At 49.2% G+C, this 15,726-nt stretch overlaps 2 protein-coding genes across 3 annotated transcripts in view; both read left to right on the top strand.

Moving 5' to 3' along the window:
- Positions 1-20: 20 nt before the first annotated feature.
- On the top strand, positions 21-9,558 carry ints7 (integrator complex subunit 7). Its single transcript, XM_077017659.1, has 20 exons — positions 21-246; positions 1,170-1,299; positions 1,508-1,654; positions 2,276-2,413; positions 2,553-2,599; positions 2,740-2,939; positions 3,384-3,506; positions 3,753-3,870; positions 3,973-4,107; positions 4,514-4,611; positions 5,462-5,686; positions 5,928-6,065; positions 6,169-6,375; positions 6,901-7,095; positions 7,170-7,273; positions 7,392-7,460; positions 7,653-7,785; positions 8,021-8,119; positions 8,514-8,699; positions 8,846-9,558. Exons 1-20 carry the CDS (start codon positions 153-155, stop codon positions 9,140-9,142), a joined length of 2,883 nt encoding a protein of 960 aa, XP_076873774.1. The 5' UTR covers positions 21-152; the 3' UTR covers positions 9,143-9,558.
- Positions 9,559-10,683: 1,125 nt separating this feature from the next.
- Positions 10,684-15,726, top strand: part of lpgat1 (lysophosphatidylglycerol acyltransferase 1) — a 29,281-nt gene continuing 24,238 nt past the window's right edge. The window contains exons 1-2 of one of the 2 annotated variants that reach the window (XM_077017661.1): positions 10,684-11,187; positions 13,230-13,482. In XM_077017661.1, coding sequence (XP_076873776.1) covers positions 13,245-13,482 — 238 coding nt within the window. In that variant the 5' untranslated portion in view covers positions 10,684-11,187; positions 13,230-13,244. Of the gene's footprint in view, positions 11,188-11,477; positions 12,174-13,229; positions 13,483-15,726 lie in introns of those variants that run through there. The other variant, XM_077017662.1, reaches the window with a different exon arrangement.

Here is a 15,726-nt window from a genome sequence, read left to right as displayed (position 1 = left end):
CCGCCTCCTTTCGCTGCGTCACATCCTGTATGGTTCCGCTCAGTGAAATATGGCAGCGGACCCAACCTCGTACATGTAGCAAGTTGCTAAATTAAAGTCCCTAATTTCAAGTTACAGAGTTTGTAAAACCAGTGAGGATTGAACGAACCAAAATGTCACTATCAACAGCACGCTCCTTCTTGTCGGAGGCGGGCTATGGGGAACAGGAGCTTGATGCTAATTCAGCTCTCATGGAGTTGGACAAAGGTCTGCAATTTAATGCTAACTGAGTTAGCTTCTAGCTATTAGCTTTATACAGCTAATCAATAACCGGAGCCAGTTGGACGTAAGATAGCCGGTTAGCTAGCGAGGTGACGTAAGATAGCCGGTTAGGTAGCGAGGTGACGTAAGATAGCCGGTTAGGTAGCGAGGTGACGTAAGATAGCCGGTTAACCAGCGAGGTGACGTAAGATAGCCGGTTAACTAACGAGGTGACGTAAGATAGCCGGTTAACTAACGAGGTGACGTAAGATAGCCGGTTAACTAACGAGGTGACGTAAGATAGCTGTCGAGGTGACGAGCTAGAGTGGAGATTATTGTTAACTTTCTGACTGGTATATTTCGTGTAGTTTTCTAAACGTATAACTCTAAATTTAATTTGTTTGTTTGTTATGCATCAAACTATGTAGGTTAGCTAGCTAGTTAATAATTGAATCAAGTTTCCCATTGATTCATGTTCATTCATAGCTTGAATATTAGTTACATTATTAATTATCAGGTATCGCTATACCAAGATTGTCTAATACTGTGTATTATACCGGTAACACTGCAATGTGTGCTTGTAGAATGGATTAGATATAGGTTATACTATATTTTGGGTATCTGTTGCTATCAGGTAATATACTGCTATCAATAATTACAGTTTCTGTAGCAGTGTTATGTCTTTATGCAAGTTTCACACGTGTTGGATGACATTCCACTTTGAGCTGTTTTGCAACATCTCAAAAGTCCAGCTCTCACTAACAGCTCAAACTGATTAGGAGCTGTTGTTACCATGTAACTATGCCGTGGATGAGGAGCTGTTGTTACCATGTAACTACGTCGTGGATGAGGAGCTGTTGTTACCATGTAACTACGTCGTGGTCTAATTTCCATACATTCCTTTTTGTTTGCTCTTCTACAACCCAAAGGCCTGAGATCGTGCAAGCTCGGTGAACAGTGTGAAGCAGTGGTCCTTTTTCCCAAGCTCTTCCAGAAGTACCCCTTCCCAATCCTAATCAACTCTGCCTTTCTGAAGCTGGCCGACATCTTTAGACTGGGGTATGCATTCGAGAGGCGGAGTGGCATGATGTCGTTTGTTTCTCTTGTACCTGTGCTTATACTTGATATTGCATTTGTTAAGATCTTATTGCATGTGATTCTAAGGTCAGGTTACATGTAATTGTTGAGTGCTGAACAATGAGGTGACATCATTATGTATGTATTATTCACAAACCTGTAGCAAAAAACTATATTCTTATTATTTCAGGAATAACTTCTTGAGGCTGTGCGTGTTGAAAGTGACACAGCAGAGTGAAAAGCACTTGGAGAAGATACTGAATGTGGATGAATTTGTTAAAAGAGTATTTTCTGTCATTCATAGTAATGACCCTGTGGCCAGAGCAATCACCCTCAGGTACGGCACACAGTACATGTTCTTTAACAGGGCATGACTTGGCAAAGCTGTCCGGATGTTAGTGGTTAGTGGTTAGGTAGCTGGGGTGTTTTACAGAGCTGTATAAATGGTGGTCTGAGCATTTCTGTAGACTCATTAGCTAAATGTCATAATCCCTTCATTTATTGCAGGCCGAAGAATAATCTGTTTATCCTAGGAGTTCTCTTAGTTAATAACACGGCTTGTAACCATGCCTTAAAACAAGATGAAATTGTAACGAACAAACATTATTCTCTACCCTGGCTAAGAGGTTACAACCTCACTTCCTCCGTTGTTTTCCAAACTGCCTGTTAATTCTGCCGTACGTGGCTCGGCTAACTAGAATTTCACCTGTTCCTTTTCAAAATGTTTGGCTATAAGAAATTAATGGGTGCTTTTGAAGCGGAGCTTTGCTGTCCGTGAAAAACTGCACATTACAGAGCAGTCGACATCGCAAAGGCTGTAATCGCAATGAAAGCCAAGGGCCGCAACCAAATTACCCCGTCCTGCTCTTAAGAGGCCGTAGAGCGCAATTACCAGAATAGTTCTGCCCGCCATGTCCCAACCTTAAATGACGTGGGCGGTTCTCCCTGTTAACGGCAGGATGCTCGGAAGTCTGGCGTCCATCATCCCCGAGAGGAAGAATGCCCACCACAGCATCCGCCAGAGCCTGGACTCGCACGACAACGTGGAGGTGGAGGCGGCCATCTTCGCCGCCGCCAGTTTCTCATCGCAGTCCAAGTAGGCGCCTCGCGGGAACGAAAAAACAAGCAGCACGGGAAACAAAAATACCACTAGAGTGCCGTTTCATGATGGTCTTTGGGTTCGGCCCACTGCAGCCACTTTAATGAACCGCATAATTATTTGCGTTCGTTTTCAGAGATTTTGCAGCAGGGATTTGCAACAAGATCAGTACGATGATCCAAGGTGAGTGTCATTTGTTGGCCTTACTTCAGGAATTCAGACAACCGTTCTGGTCGCCTTTTTATTCAATCACAACGCGCTGCACACCAGTCTCCATGTTGCCATGTGCCTCGTGTGCGTCTGCTTGCGCGTGCGTGCGTCAGGTCTGGACACGCCGGTGGAGCTGAAGCTGAAGCTGATCCCCATGCTCCAGCACATGCACCACGACGCCGCCCTGGCGTCAAGCAGCAGGGAGCTCCTCCAGGAGCTGGTGACCTCCTACCCCTCCACCCCCATGGTCATCGTCACCCTGCACACCTTCACGCAGCTGGCCACCTCCTCCCTCATCGACATCCCCAAACAGGCAAGCTCAGCTCCCCTACACACCGCTCCCCACGGGGCTGTCGGTTTCAGTCACACCCTGAGACTAAACGTAACGTTTTTGTTACGGGATATGCGTGCGAGTATTGCTAAAATGGTACCGGATTTAAATTACTACTTTGAGTTTTGTATTTTGTAAACTAATTTACCCATCTTACAAATGATCTTACAAAACTGTGAGACATAGATTACACAAACGCATTTAAAAGCCAAAAATAATGGTGCTGACATTCCTATAAAATATAAAAGTATTGGAGATGACAAATCCATACACCCACTTGCTTTGACCCATGCTTTCCTTTGGTGATTATTAAACTCTTTCTTTTTTTTCTTGACAAAAAAAGAATACAGGTAGAGTGATGGTTTCTTGAGCTAACTGTCAGTTTACTGGTGTTCTGACTGGTATAATGTTTTTGTGTCTCTGTAGATTGACCTGCTTCTCCAGTATCTCAAGGAGGACCCTAGGAAAGCCGTTAAAAGACTTTCAATCCAGGACCTGAAGCTGTTGGCCAAGAAAGCCCCTCATATGTGGACCAGAAAGAACATCCAGGTTCTAGCTGTTCTCTCAAACCCACCAAGGAAAACCGTGGGGATCTGCTCGCTGCTGGTTAACTAGTTGATGCCAGTTTATTTGGAGAAAGCCTTTGTTCAACATCTGATCATCTGAGCTGCCTTGTTTTAGAATAGCTTCGTCTGTTGTGTAGACTGTGTATCAAACAGGAGACTGACTTGTTTGAGAGGAGTGTGTGTCCCTAGACTCATGGTGTGTGTGTGTGTGTGTGTGTGTGGGGTGTAGACATTGTGTGAGTGTGCCCTCAGGACCCCCTACAGCATTCTGAAACTAGGCATAGTGTCCGTGCTCTCCACTCTCTCCGGGACCATTGCCATCAAACATTACTTCATCCCCACGGCAGGTACAGCTCACACGCCCCCCTCATCCAGCGCACACGCCACCAGCCGGTGCGGCGGCCCAGTGCGAGTGGCGCCGTGTAAACGTCCTCTCCGTCCCCTCCAAGGTGAACCCCCGCTGGCCCCCCACCTCACCGACCTGGTGAAGCTGTCGCAGGAGTGCTGTTACCATAGCAACTTGGCCGTGGCGGCCCACGGGATCGCCGTGCTGGCCAACATAGCCGTGTCCTGTCCAGAGAAAGGTACGGCCGTCACGCCTGAGGCAGAGCCTGCGCGTGCCCATATAAGGTGATGTTGCGTATTCAGAGATGCTGAAGTCGCAGCCCTCGAGCTACAGGCACGAAAGAGTCTCCACATTCAGGAGTAATTAAAGGGCCCACGAGCTATAGAAACTGTTCATGTTCTGTGATTACAAAAGCCAGGACTGGATTGAGACTTGAGGTCCAGATTTCAGTATCCCAAATATAGAGGATGCAGTTTTACGGCTCTGAAATGAATTCTGCTTAGAGGGAAGGTGTATCTGCCAATTCACTCACATGTTGCTAAATTATTACGTGTCCACCCTATGTGTGAGAAGTAATACGTGTTTACATAAACATTGTGATTGTAGTTTGCACATATTTTGTGTGTGTGTGTGTGTTTCCTCAGACTTTGTCCAGTTGGAGCAAGACACAGTTACTGGGATGGAGTCCTTACTGCTGCTGTGTAGCCAGGATGACAGCACGTCTGCGCAGACCACCCTCAAAGTGAGTGGGACTTTAACGTTTAACACACCGGGGCTTTAACGTTTAACACACCGGGGCTTTAACGTTTAACGCACCGGGACTTTAACGTTTAACACACCGGGGCTTTAACGTTTAACACACCGGGGCTTTAACGTTTAACGCACCGGGACTGTAACGTTTAACACACCGGGACTTTAACGTTTAACACACCGGGACTTTAACATTTAACACACCGGGGCTTTAACGTTTAACACATCGGGGCTTTAACGTTTAACACATCGGGGCTTTAACGTTTAACACATCGGGGCTTTAACGTTTAACACACCGGGACTGTAACGTTTAACGCACCGGGACTGTAACATTTAACACACCGGGACTGTAACGTTTAATGCACCGGGACTGTAACGTTTAACACACCGGGACTGTAACGTTTAACACACCGGGACTGTAACGTTTAACACATTAGGGCTTTACTGTTTAACACACCGGGACTGTAACGTTTAACACACCGGGACTTTAACGTTTAACACACCGGGACTTTAACGTTTAACACATTAGGGCTTTACTGTTCATCACACTGGGACTTTCTCAGTGTAAAGCAGTGCACCTGTGTTAAAGGAATCCATCTGACTTGCGCTAGCTTTTGACACTCAAGACGGACGTTTCACTATTAGTTTACTAAAAAAACAACTGAAACATAATACAGGACGATTGGACAGTTGTTTCGAACCTGGATGCCATGTGGTGTTGGAATAAAAACCAAGTGTCTAGCTATTTATACCCCATGACTACTACATTATATTTTCTCTGGTCACATCCCTCTCTCTCCCTCCTCCTCCTCCCCCTCTCCTTTCTCCTCCCCTCCCCCCAGACAGCGCTGGCGTCTCTGGTGCGCATGCTGAGGGGGCGGCCCCACCTGAGCCAGGCCTGCGTGGACTTCCTGCTGGGTCAGCTGCACTACGCCTGCCAGCCAGCGCGAGTCGCCATATGTCACGCGCTGGCCGCCATCGCCGCCCAGCTGCCCGTGCTGGGAGAGAGCATGCTGGGAGATCTGGTGCAGCTGTTCAGGAGCGTGGACAAGCAGCAGGAGTTGCTGGTATGAGCATGGGGGCGGGACTTAATGGCACATTGACCGAAATGAGACCAAAAAAAAAAAAAAGCTTGTTTCTGATTGGCTGAAATATTGTGGCCTGTTTAGCATGGAAGAATTTGAATTGGTTTAAGGTTTAGTAGTTGCTGGTAGGGGCTGAGGACTCACTAACCCTCACCGCACACCTTGGTGAACCTTTATTATGGTTTTGGGACTTGGCCGTGACGGGGCGTCTTCCCCCTGCCAGGTCTCCTTGGCGACCGTGGTGTTCGTGGCCAGCCAGTCGTCCCTGGGCGGCGAGGTGACGGCGGTGATCCGGCAGCAGCTGGAGGCCACGGCGAACGGCTGGACCGTCTACCGCATCGCTCGGCAAGCCTCGCGAATGGTGAGCCCCTCCTACACGCCCGGCTGACCGCTGGGGTCAGGAAGTCCCGCCCGGTGTGACCCCTGACCCCCCCCCCCCCCCCCCCCCCCCCCCCCCCCCGCAGGGCTGCCACGAGTTCTCCAGCGAGCTGTACCAGAGCCTGCGCACGCGCGTGGCCTCCGAGCACTTCTACTTCTGGCTGAACGGCCTGATGGAGTTCTCCCGGGCGGAGCACTGCCTCAGCGGCCTGGACGACGGGGACGCCAGCGCAGGGCTGGCCGCCATCACCGAGGCCCTGAAGGCCTACCAGAAGGGTTTCGCCTCGCTCACGGTCAGCACCCCCCGCTCCGGACACTCTGACGCCAACACACACGCTTACGGGCAAATGTGTAGCCTGGCTGTGGGCGCCTTTTGAAAATGGCACCTCTCTTTAGACCAGGTTATTGGTTTGGACCAGGTTATTGGTTAAGTCCAGGTTATTGGTTAGGTCCAGGTTATTGGTTAGTTCCAGGTTATTGGTTAAGTCCAGGTTATTGGTTAGGTCCAGGTTATTGGTTAGGTCCAGGTTATTGGTTAAGTCCAGGTTAACGGTTAAGTCCAGGTTAACGGTTAGGTCCAGGTTAACGGTTAGGTCCAGGTTAACGGTTAGGTCCAGGTTAACGGTTAGGTCCAGGTTATTGGTTAGGTCCAGGTTATTGGTTAAGTCCAGGTTATTGGTTAAGTCCAGGTTAACGGTTAGGTCCAGGTTAACGGTTAGGTCCAGGTTAACGGTTAGGTCCAGGTTATCGGTTAGGTCCAGGTTATTGGTTATCCCAGCTGCCTGCGTTGACCTCTGCCCCCTCCCCTCCCCCGCCAGGCGGCCAGCACCCCTCTGAGCCCGCTGGCCTTCCAGTGTGAGTTTGTGAAGCTGCGCATGGACACCCTGCAGGCCCTGGCCCAGCTCATCTGCACCTGCAGCAGCCTGAAGACCAGCCCACCCCCCGCCATCGCCACCACCATCGCCCTGTCCTCCGGCAGCGAGCTGCAGCGCTGTGGACGCATCTCCCTGCAGGTGTGTGTGTGTGTGTGTCTGTGTGTCTGTGTGTGTGTAAATTGTACTAAACGCCTGTTCCTTTCACGTGCCAGATGAAACTGGCCATGGATGAGTTCAGAAGTCTGGCGGGCCGCTACGCTGACCTGTATCAATCGTCCTTCGATGCCGACTCCGCCACACTCCGTAATATCGAGCTGTATCCTGCTACGCTCAGAGGCGAAATCACATCTCAGTTGCCTCCCCTCCTGTATATAGTGTGTGTGTGTGTGTAAATCATAATGGCTGTCGAACAGTTTCCTTAAGAAATAGCACAGGCAACAACAGAGCTGCCTGCTCATCTCTTATGTGATTGAAGCTTTAATTCTGGACCCTCACGCGGCCAGGTAAGCACCCACAGCACCGAGGGAAGATCTCTGGGGTCCTGGCTGAGTGTCCTGACGTACGGAAGCGGTCCCGCGTCAGGCAGAGCCCACAGAACCCCACAGGACACAAGCAGGCGTGCACGGCGCGTGTCCACCCTCGGCCGCGGCTCCTCTGAGCTCTAACGTGCCCTCTCCCGTCTGTGTGACCTCCAGCTTCCAGGATTGCGGCACGCTGGGTTCGGTTCAAGCGGAAAGTAAGTACGAGCGGAAGATGGTGGCCGTGTTCAACCTCGTTCTGGAGGAGGTGGAGTCCTTGAGCAGGAAGCACCCCCCTGTCTCCTACCTGGTGAGCACCGAGGGCAAAAGTCACGCTTAGGATGCACTGCTGCACAAATCTGTCGAGATGCACAGTGCTGATCTTTATAGTCTTTAGTTGATAGAGCCGACTACACTAGAAGCTCTGACTTATGGGTGAGGGTTTCAGGAACAGAGTATCAGAGCCTCATGTTGTGAAAAGCTGTCTCTCTCTCTCCCGTTGCATTTGACGCTCCATTTTGTGTTCCTGCTTTGCCCATCTTTAGCACACTGGCTGTCTGTGTGACGCCGTTATAGCTCTGCTGAAGGTGCCCCTCTCCTTCCAGAGGTATTTCTTCCAGAAGCTGCAGTCGACCAGTATCAAAGTAAGAGGCCTCTGTGTTTAATCCCTGCCACACGTTTGGAAAGTTTGGTCATTACGTAACAGAGAGGGGATGTGGTGATCTTAGTCACGGCCACTTTCACTTCATTATCATGCATCGCCTGAAGTGATCCATAAAGTTCCTACTTATTAGCGTACATTATTGACAGTTTAAATCTGAAATATTTAAGTATGCTTATATAAGTATTAAATAAATATTTAAGTATATGTTTTAATTTAAGTATAAGTTGTGTTTAACATAATTGCACTTATTATTCCTGATAGTGTGTCCTAAATATTATCTGTGGTACTTTTTAAAAAAATACAGTAAATGTTTAATGTGCTGAAGATGTCCCGCACAGTCCTGTCAGCATTATTTCCCCCTTCTCTACTGCCAGCTCGCTCTCTCGCCTTCCCCTCGCACTCCCAATGAGCCGATCCCGGTCCAGAACACCCAGCAGCTCGCTCTGAAGGTGGAAGGTGTGGTCCAGCACGGCTCCACGCCCGGACTGTTCCGGAAGATCCAGTCTATCTGCCTTAACGTGAGCTCCACGCTCCAGTCTAAACCGGGACCCGACTTCAAGGTGAGCGTCGCCGTCGCGTAGGCTGTACTCAGATCTGATGCCTGAGGTAAAGGAGTTCTTCTGAAATTCAAAGTTCAGTTTGACGACTACTAAAAACTTCGTATATTGAAACGCCCTCCCGATACCTGTTATGGTTCTATATGTAGATTCCCCTAGACTCCAAGACCAATGAGATCGTCCAGCGGGTGGAGCCTCACAACGATTACTTCAGCACGCAGTTCCTGCTCAACTTCTCCGTCGTGGGCAGCCACGGCGTCACGGTGGAGGCGTCGGTGGTGGACGACAGCGGCGTGGAGTGGAAGACCGGCCCGAGGAGCACGGTGGCGGTCAAATCCCTGGAGGACCCCTACTCCCAGCAGCAGCGCCATCAGCTACAGCTACAACAGCAGCAGCAGGGCGGGGCCCAGGCAGCGCAGCGCAACATCTCCGCCCGCTTCCAGTGACACCGCCCACCCGGCTCCACCCACCGCGGGAGTGACGGCAGCTAGGAGGGCATCGGCACGGCCGGATCGATGAGTTGGCCGACAGACGTCGGCACGCTCCTGTTGCTTTGGCTCGGAACTCCGGATTTGCACGGAAATACTCAAATTCCAAAGCTGAACAACCTGGTAGCTGTACTCACTGTGTAGTGGGTTTTTTTCTATGTTTGTTATGGAATAAAATGGTTGGTGGACAGCGTGCTAATGCCCGGTCCTCACACATATTACCGGCATTCTATCATAGATTTATTTTTAACAAAATTAACCGTCGTTTTGAAAAGAAATGTATCTACACAGATCCTGACTCTGTGTGTAATGAAATGCAGAAAAAAGCTTACTTGCCAGATGCATAGTCTTGTAATTAAAGTATGAGGCAAGTATGATCGTTATAAAGGAAGAGTTGTCTCGATTAAAGCTAATGCTCTTCTAATGTGGGGTGGACAGTGGGGGTAACGCCAGCGGTGGTGTTGTGCTCTTCCGTCAGCAGCGTCTCTGACTGTTCACTTTACTAAATGCTCATTTTTTTAAGCCTTTTTTTGGATCAGCCTTGATTTGTACGGCCACAGGTCAGACATACTCAGTGTAGGACCATAATGTAAGTGACCCCAAAATAACTTGAAAAGATCATTAATAAACCCCCTGCACCAGAGAACCCCACATGAAGTCTCCAAATAATTAGCCCCAAAATTGAACTGAATTACTCTGAACAGGTCTTGGTAAGATTTTGTCCTCCAAATTAACTGTTCAAGTTACTCGTAACTTTAAAATAGGAACACGTTTGGGAGCATAGGCAGTGTGCTTTGGTGATTCTTTTCATCACATAAACTAATTCTTTATTTTCTGTATTGTAGCACAAAACTTCCCACCAGGAAACATCAATTGAATGGCGATCTGGAGATGTTTAGGATGTGGTAAAGGATAACAAACTGCAGAATATTTAAATATCCTACAGCTTCCTCTGCAATTCCAGCTCTAAACGGGCCTGCTGATTTAAAATTACATTTGTGATTTGATCCTGGAACCTCAAACATGGAAAAGAAAAATGTTTACTGGAATAGCTGAAATTACATTTATTGGGCACTTGTTTTAGGCTTTTTTTTTTTACAACGCCACATTACAATACAATTGCTTTTGTGAAGGGGTTGGGGCAATGTGAAAAGAGTGGCTAAATTAATCAGTTTAAAGGTTCTCAAAATGACATTTAACTGCTACGGATCCTGGCGATCTACCACTGAAGAGTTTAGTTCCAGCCCAAGTCTAACACACATGTCTAGTTAAAATGCCTTAAGTGTCATGTGAATATTAATACTATTTGTGTTGGAACTAAATTCCGCACAACGTTAGTTCACCAAGAAGGTACACTGTAAAGCACTCCGGATATTGACGGCCAGGCTGCCGCTGCGCGTCTGTCCAGCAGGTGGCGGTAACGCGCCGTTCTTCGCCCCGCCGAACCAAACGCACGGAGCGAAAGAAAAAGCAGAAGAAGAAGCGCGTTACGCGGCGTGCCGACGCTGCCATAATAGGTGGTGCTACATCCGCGGGAGTCGCGCCGTTCGGGGGGAAATAAAAATAAATAATGAATAATTTACACGTCCGTCGTCTCGTTAACACGGCAGCTAACGTTGCGCGCTGAGCAGGCCGGCTGAAGTCACACCGGTACCGGGTTTTCTATTTTTTCTCTCCTCCAGCGACGTCGCCGTTAGGATTTGACCCCGGCGGCCCCCATCAGCATCTCGGCGGCGCGGGGCTCCGTGTCCCCGGCTGAAACATCCCCGGCTCCGTCGCTCCATGCCCCGGCCGAAATACTCCAGCTCCGTGGACTGAGCGGAGACGATGTGGCTGTAGCAGATGCACCGGAGACGGACGCGGCGCGGTTCAGATGGACGTGTTCGACTGGGCGGAGATCTAGACGGATCCGCCGTGACCTACATGTGACTCGACGCCCCGTCCGGCGCTCAGCTGCCCCCCCGGCCCGCCGACTAAACCACCGCCGTCCGGCGTTTCACACGGTGAGAGACTCTACCGACGTCGGGTGGTGTATGTGGAGCTGCTCGGCCGCCTTCGCGTCCGTCACAATCCGGCAACCCAGCCGTGCGAGCCCGAGACCCGCCGATATAACCGCGGTCAACGGGGGTTTATTCGTCTACACTAGCGGGTGTGGTGGGGCCCGAACCCGGGCACGAACACGTGTGAGACGGACGGGGCCCGGACGAGCCAGCGCCTCGGTCACCTTCGGGGACGCGGACCGCCCGCATCTGCCGCTCCCCCCACCACCACCCCCCCACCGACCCGCCCGGGTGTGTGAGCGGCGTCCCCGCCGCACTGGCGCCGCGGCCGAGCGGGCAGAACCCGCACGGAGCCGCTCGGTTCGTATTCACGCGTCAGGACAGTGGACGACCGACATCAGCGTCGCCGTGTCCGGCGTAAATCGAAGGCCGACGAGTGTGTCTCCACACCCGTGACCGTTTTATCGTGGTTTAACGGTCCGGTAGTCGCGTCGTGTCCGGTTTGCCCTCTTAAACACGCCGTTTCACCCCGCGGGCTGATGCGGGTTCAGCCTCACCGCGGTCCGGGTGCCTCCAGCGGGGTCACACACCCGTAACTAATGTTAAACCCGCTTTTTTAAACACAATAACACCGCCAGATATGATTGTAGCTGCCGTTACTCCCCAAAGAAAGCGGGGAGTCGTGCTAAGCTAAGACAACCGGCCACATTATAAAATAATTAAACGTTTCGCGCCTCTACGAGCCTCCACTGCGGGCTGTTGTCGTCCGGTCGCCGCCAAACTTTAACCCCCGACCCGAAGCGCTTGTGCGGGGGGGTTCAATCATTATTCGCGACCAACGTCGCGCTCTCGCCCTCCCTCAGGCCGCCGGCCGCCCGTCCTAGTCCCGCCTGGGTTGATCATTAATCCGCTAGCCCGCCCGCCCCGGATGGGTGTGGAGCCCCGTTAACTCCGCTACGCTCCGAGGCAGACGGAGCCCCGTGTGTAAGGTGAGCTCCCCGCCCGGGTCCGTGTGTGTAACCCCGGCTCTGTTATCGTCGTTTGGACCCCGCCGTCGGCGTTTTTCGACCGGTGTTCGTGCGCAGACCGAGGCGCTGGTGTGTGTTAGCGGGGCTGCTATCCTGGTAGCGGGTTAGCCGACCAGCTAGCCGTGCGAGGCGGCGTGAGGCTGTGCGAGGCTCGCCGGCGGCTTTTCTAAGATTTTGTGAATCTTTTATTTTAGTTATTTCAGCCCAGAACGGTTATAATATGTATTCACGAGAATATGGGGAAACAAAATAATAAAGTACTTCACGTAGCCCACATTCAAACAGGTTAGCAAATGTCAGTTGGGCATAAAATGTCCTTGTTTGCCCCTGGGGAATATAAATGTTGATCGGTTGCGCTTTGTACTATTCTAGTCCATAATGTGCTACATTTCCAATATTTAAGATTGGCAGCATTAACCTCTAAATATGTTTTTTTTTTCAGTGCTCGACCCATTTGTTTGCAGAGATTGGCGCATCTCTACTGCTGATCCAACGACAATTAACCGCTAATGTGTCTTTTTCCCCTCCTTCACTTCACGTGTATTTCAATCAGATGCACCATTCTTCTTCAGTGTGACCTGACCAAAGCTGCTGGAGGCTGTGTGCAAGTCAGCTTAAGATAGCTCCACTGAAGAAACATCTCTCTCATTCAGGATGTGTCAACACTAGCAACAAACTGTTTACTCAAAAGTACTCGGTTAATTGTCATATGCAGGTTTTATGTTTGCCTTTCCATGACTGCAACATGTAGAAGAAAAACGAGACGACCAAGTTTGCAGTCGTTTTTCTGCAGTTTTGGAACAATATTTTTTATTTAGCGTGTGTGAAGGGGTTCATTACTCAGTCAGTTACATTTTGAATTTTCAGAACTGCCAACACGATGAATTTCAAATGATAAAAAAAGTGGTTAAACAAATGACGACAATTCAAGACACCATTGAGTCTTGAAGTCTTGTATGCGTCAGTGGTGGTCTCCATAAGTCAAATGTTCTTTTTCTTCTTCTTCTGTGTCTACAGACAGGTTGTGACAGAATGACACCCTTCCTGGAAACAGTCCACAGGCTGGCTTGGATTGTGCTCAAGGCTCTGCTGCGATTCACCTTCATGTTTATCAATAACTGTGTTGCGATCCCTTCCTATTGCCTCTACCTGATTGTACTCCAGCCTCTGAGAATAATGGACAGTCCAGTGTTCTGGTACGTTGAAGGTGTGATGTTCCGCTGGCTGTTAGCCATGGTGTCCTCGTGGGGCTGGTTTGCGGGGTACACAGGTAAGAACACCCTTCTGCGTTACATTTTGTTTTTCTATTTCGTTTTAAAATTTAAAAATTTATTTTTAAAGAATTTTTTTTAATTTATTTATTTTTAAAGAAAGCAAAATTCTTTGTCAAGATTTGAATGTAAAAACTGTAGTTTTAAGTACAAACGCACGCCGTGTTCCTCGGTACCTTATTAGCGTGGTATTGGGCATCGCCTCACACTTTAAACTCTCCGATGAGGATCTACCACATCCACACGCCAAGCATGGGTGAGATCTGCCAACCGGGTGCCAGGTCGCAGATGCTCGAAATGTTGGTGTCAGGCTCCGAGACAGTTAATGAAGTCTGTGTTTACAACGGCTTTGTTTCATTTGCAAGCGCTCGCTAACGCGTAACCGATCTGCCTGCAGAGAGCAAAACCGATTCAGCCCGGCCCAGCTGCATGCATACCACGACAGACAAAACAAGCCCGACTGGCATCCACCACTCGCTTGCATCGCGTCTGTGTTGTGGAACATTTGCACTGCCGTTTTTCCCCCAAACCAGTGTCCAGTGCCTTATTAGGTTCACCTAGCAACCTTTCCTAAAGTTTAGCGTCCTGTTGTTAATAAGTATTACAACAAAGAATGGAGTGGGTTGGTGGTGGTGCTATGATACAGTATAACTTGTTTTACGCAGACAGCAGTTGCATGTTGAAAATAGCCACATACATTCATAACTGAATCTCCTCTTAACTTTCTTGCACTGTTCAAAAAGCCATTTCTCATTATTTTCATCTCACGCAGGCTTTGGAACTTTTACATAGTTAATGTGATATAACTTAACACATGTTTCCATGGAATTTATGGAATTTCTACATATAAACAATAGATTTTGAAGAAACTGTTTATTGCTTTACTTTTTGTAATATCATCGTTTTGACTTATAAATATTTAGCCTGTTGTCATTAATTATGATGGTCTTGGGCTTGCCTGCAGTACAGTTGTAGGTTGATGTCCAGACTGGACTGATCCATAAACTTGGAATAGTTTGTGTGTCACTGTTCAAAGTAGGAAAACTCTTTATGTAGGCTCCCTTTGTGTGGGGGAAAAAATAGGGAAAGGTTTGAATAGTTGTTGCATGTTTTTAAAACTATTGAAGAAAACGACAAGGAAACCGATTTTCCATTGTGGCCCAAGTTATTCGAAGCTTGGGCATAGATTGGAACATAACTACTCAAATTATTCTTTGAGCCACCAGCCTGACGAGGACCTGACAACCTGACGGAAATCGTTGTGAAGGTCAGGCTTGCCGTTGTGCGCTCGTGTGCAGAAACGCCTTCTTGTATCGCACACAGTGCTGATGACCAGGCAGCTGGTCAGCATAGGAGTTCTGTCTCCACCGCCCTGGGGAGGCTGCTTGGACCTGCCCTGGGAGCGCCAAGCCCACTCAGCACCCCCCCCAGAACCAGCGCTGCCGCTCACCTGCGTGGCGGGCCAGCGGGAGGTGCCGGGCGTGTTGCCATCTCGTGTTTTGGCTGTTTCCTCCTTCCTCTTCCTGCTTCTGTCACACGGGGCCGCGGTTAGCCAGCAACCCAGAAGCAGCCGATGGAGAACTGGATGAGCGAAACGAGCCTGTGACTAGTCAACAAAGATGATTTTGTAGGTCAACCTAAATAGACCAGTTTGGAAATGTACCAGGCACGGTTCAACAGCAGCAACGGCACAGATGATTGTTCTCCTGTCCTTTTTGAAGGGCGTTCAGACCGACTGCATGGGGGAGAGAGTTTGAAGTTAGGCCATGCGTCACATTAACTTCCCAATGCTCTGTGTGGTCTTGCAGTTTTGTGTGTATGTTTGTTTCCTAGGAAACCAGTGCCCGGCGGTTTAAAGATCTGGGGCGTGTGGGATCAAACGCATAAGTGTTAAGACGATGCGTTTACACAGGCTTTTTATGCAACTTGAGAACAAATCTGTTAGCAGGTGACTGTCAGATTTCCAGTTACAAATATTTTTATTCTGCTCAGATACTTAGTTAATGTAAGAAGTGCAAATTGAAGAGATTTGTCTGCCACTTCAGATACTTGTGTGTGTGTATATATATATATCTCCCAGAACTGGCAAGATTGGGTTGTGGATTGTTGACTTTGAACACATGATAAACTCCTGAGTCGGGTTCACTGACCTTCTTGTGTGACCTAGTCTAACAGTAATTACTGGCTTATTGGTAGGCTGAGGTTTGACCCCAAGGTAAATGCACAAATGGGACCACATGACC

Source organism: Brachyhypopomus gauderio, chromosome 9, assembly GCF_052324685.1.
Source record: "Brachyhypopomus gauderio isolate BG-103 chromosome 9, BGAUD_0.2, whole genome shotgun sequence".
In the NCBI taxonomy this organism is placed as follows: Eukaryota; Metazoa; Chordata; class Actinopteri; order Gymnotiformes; family Hypopomidae; genus Brachyhypopomus; species Brachyhypopomus gauderio.
This window is presented reverse-complemented; position numbering and strand designations above follow the sequence as displayed.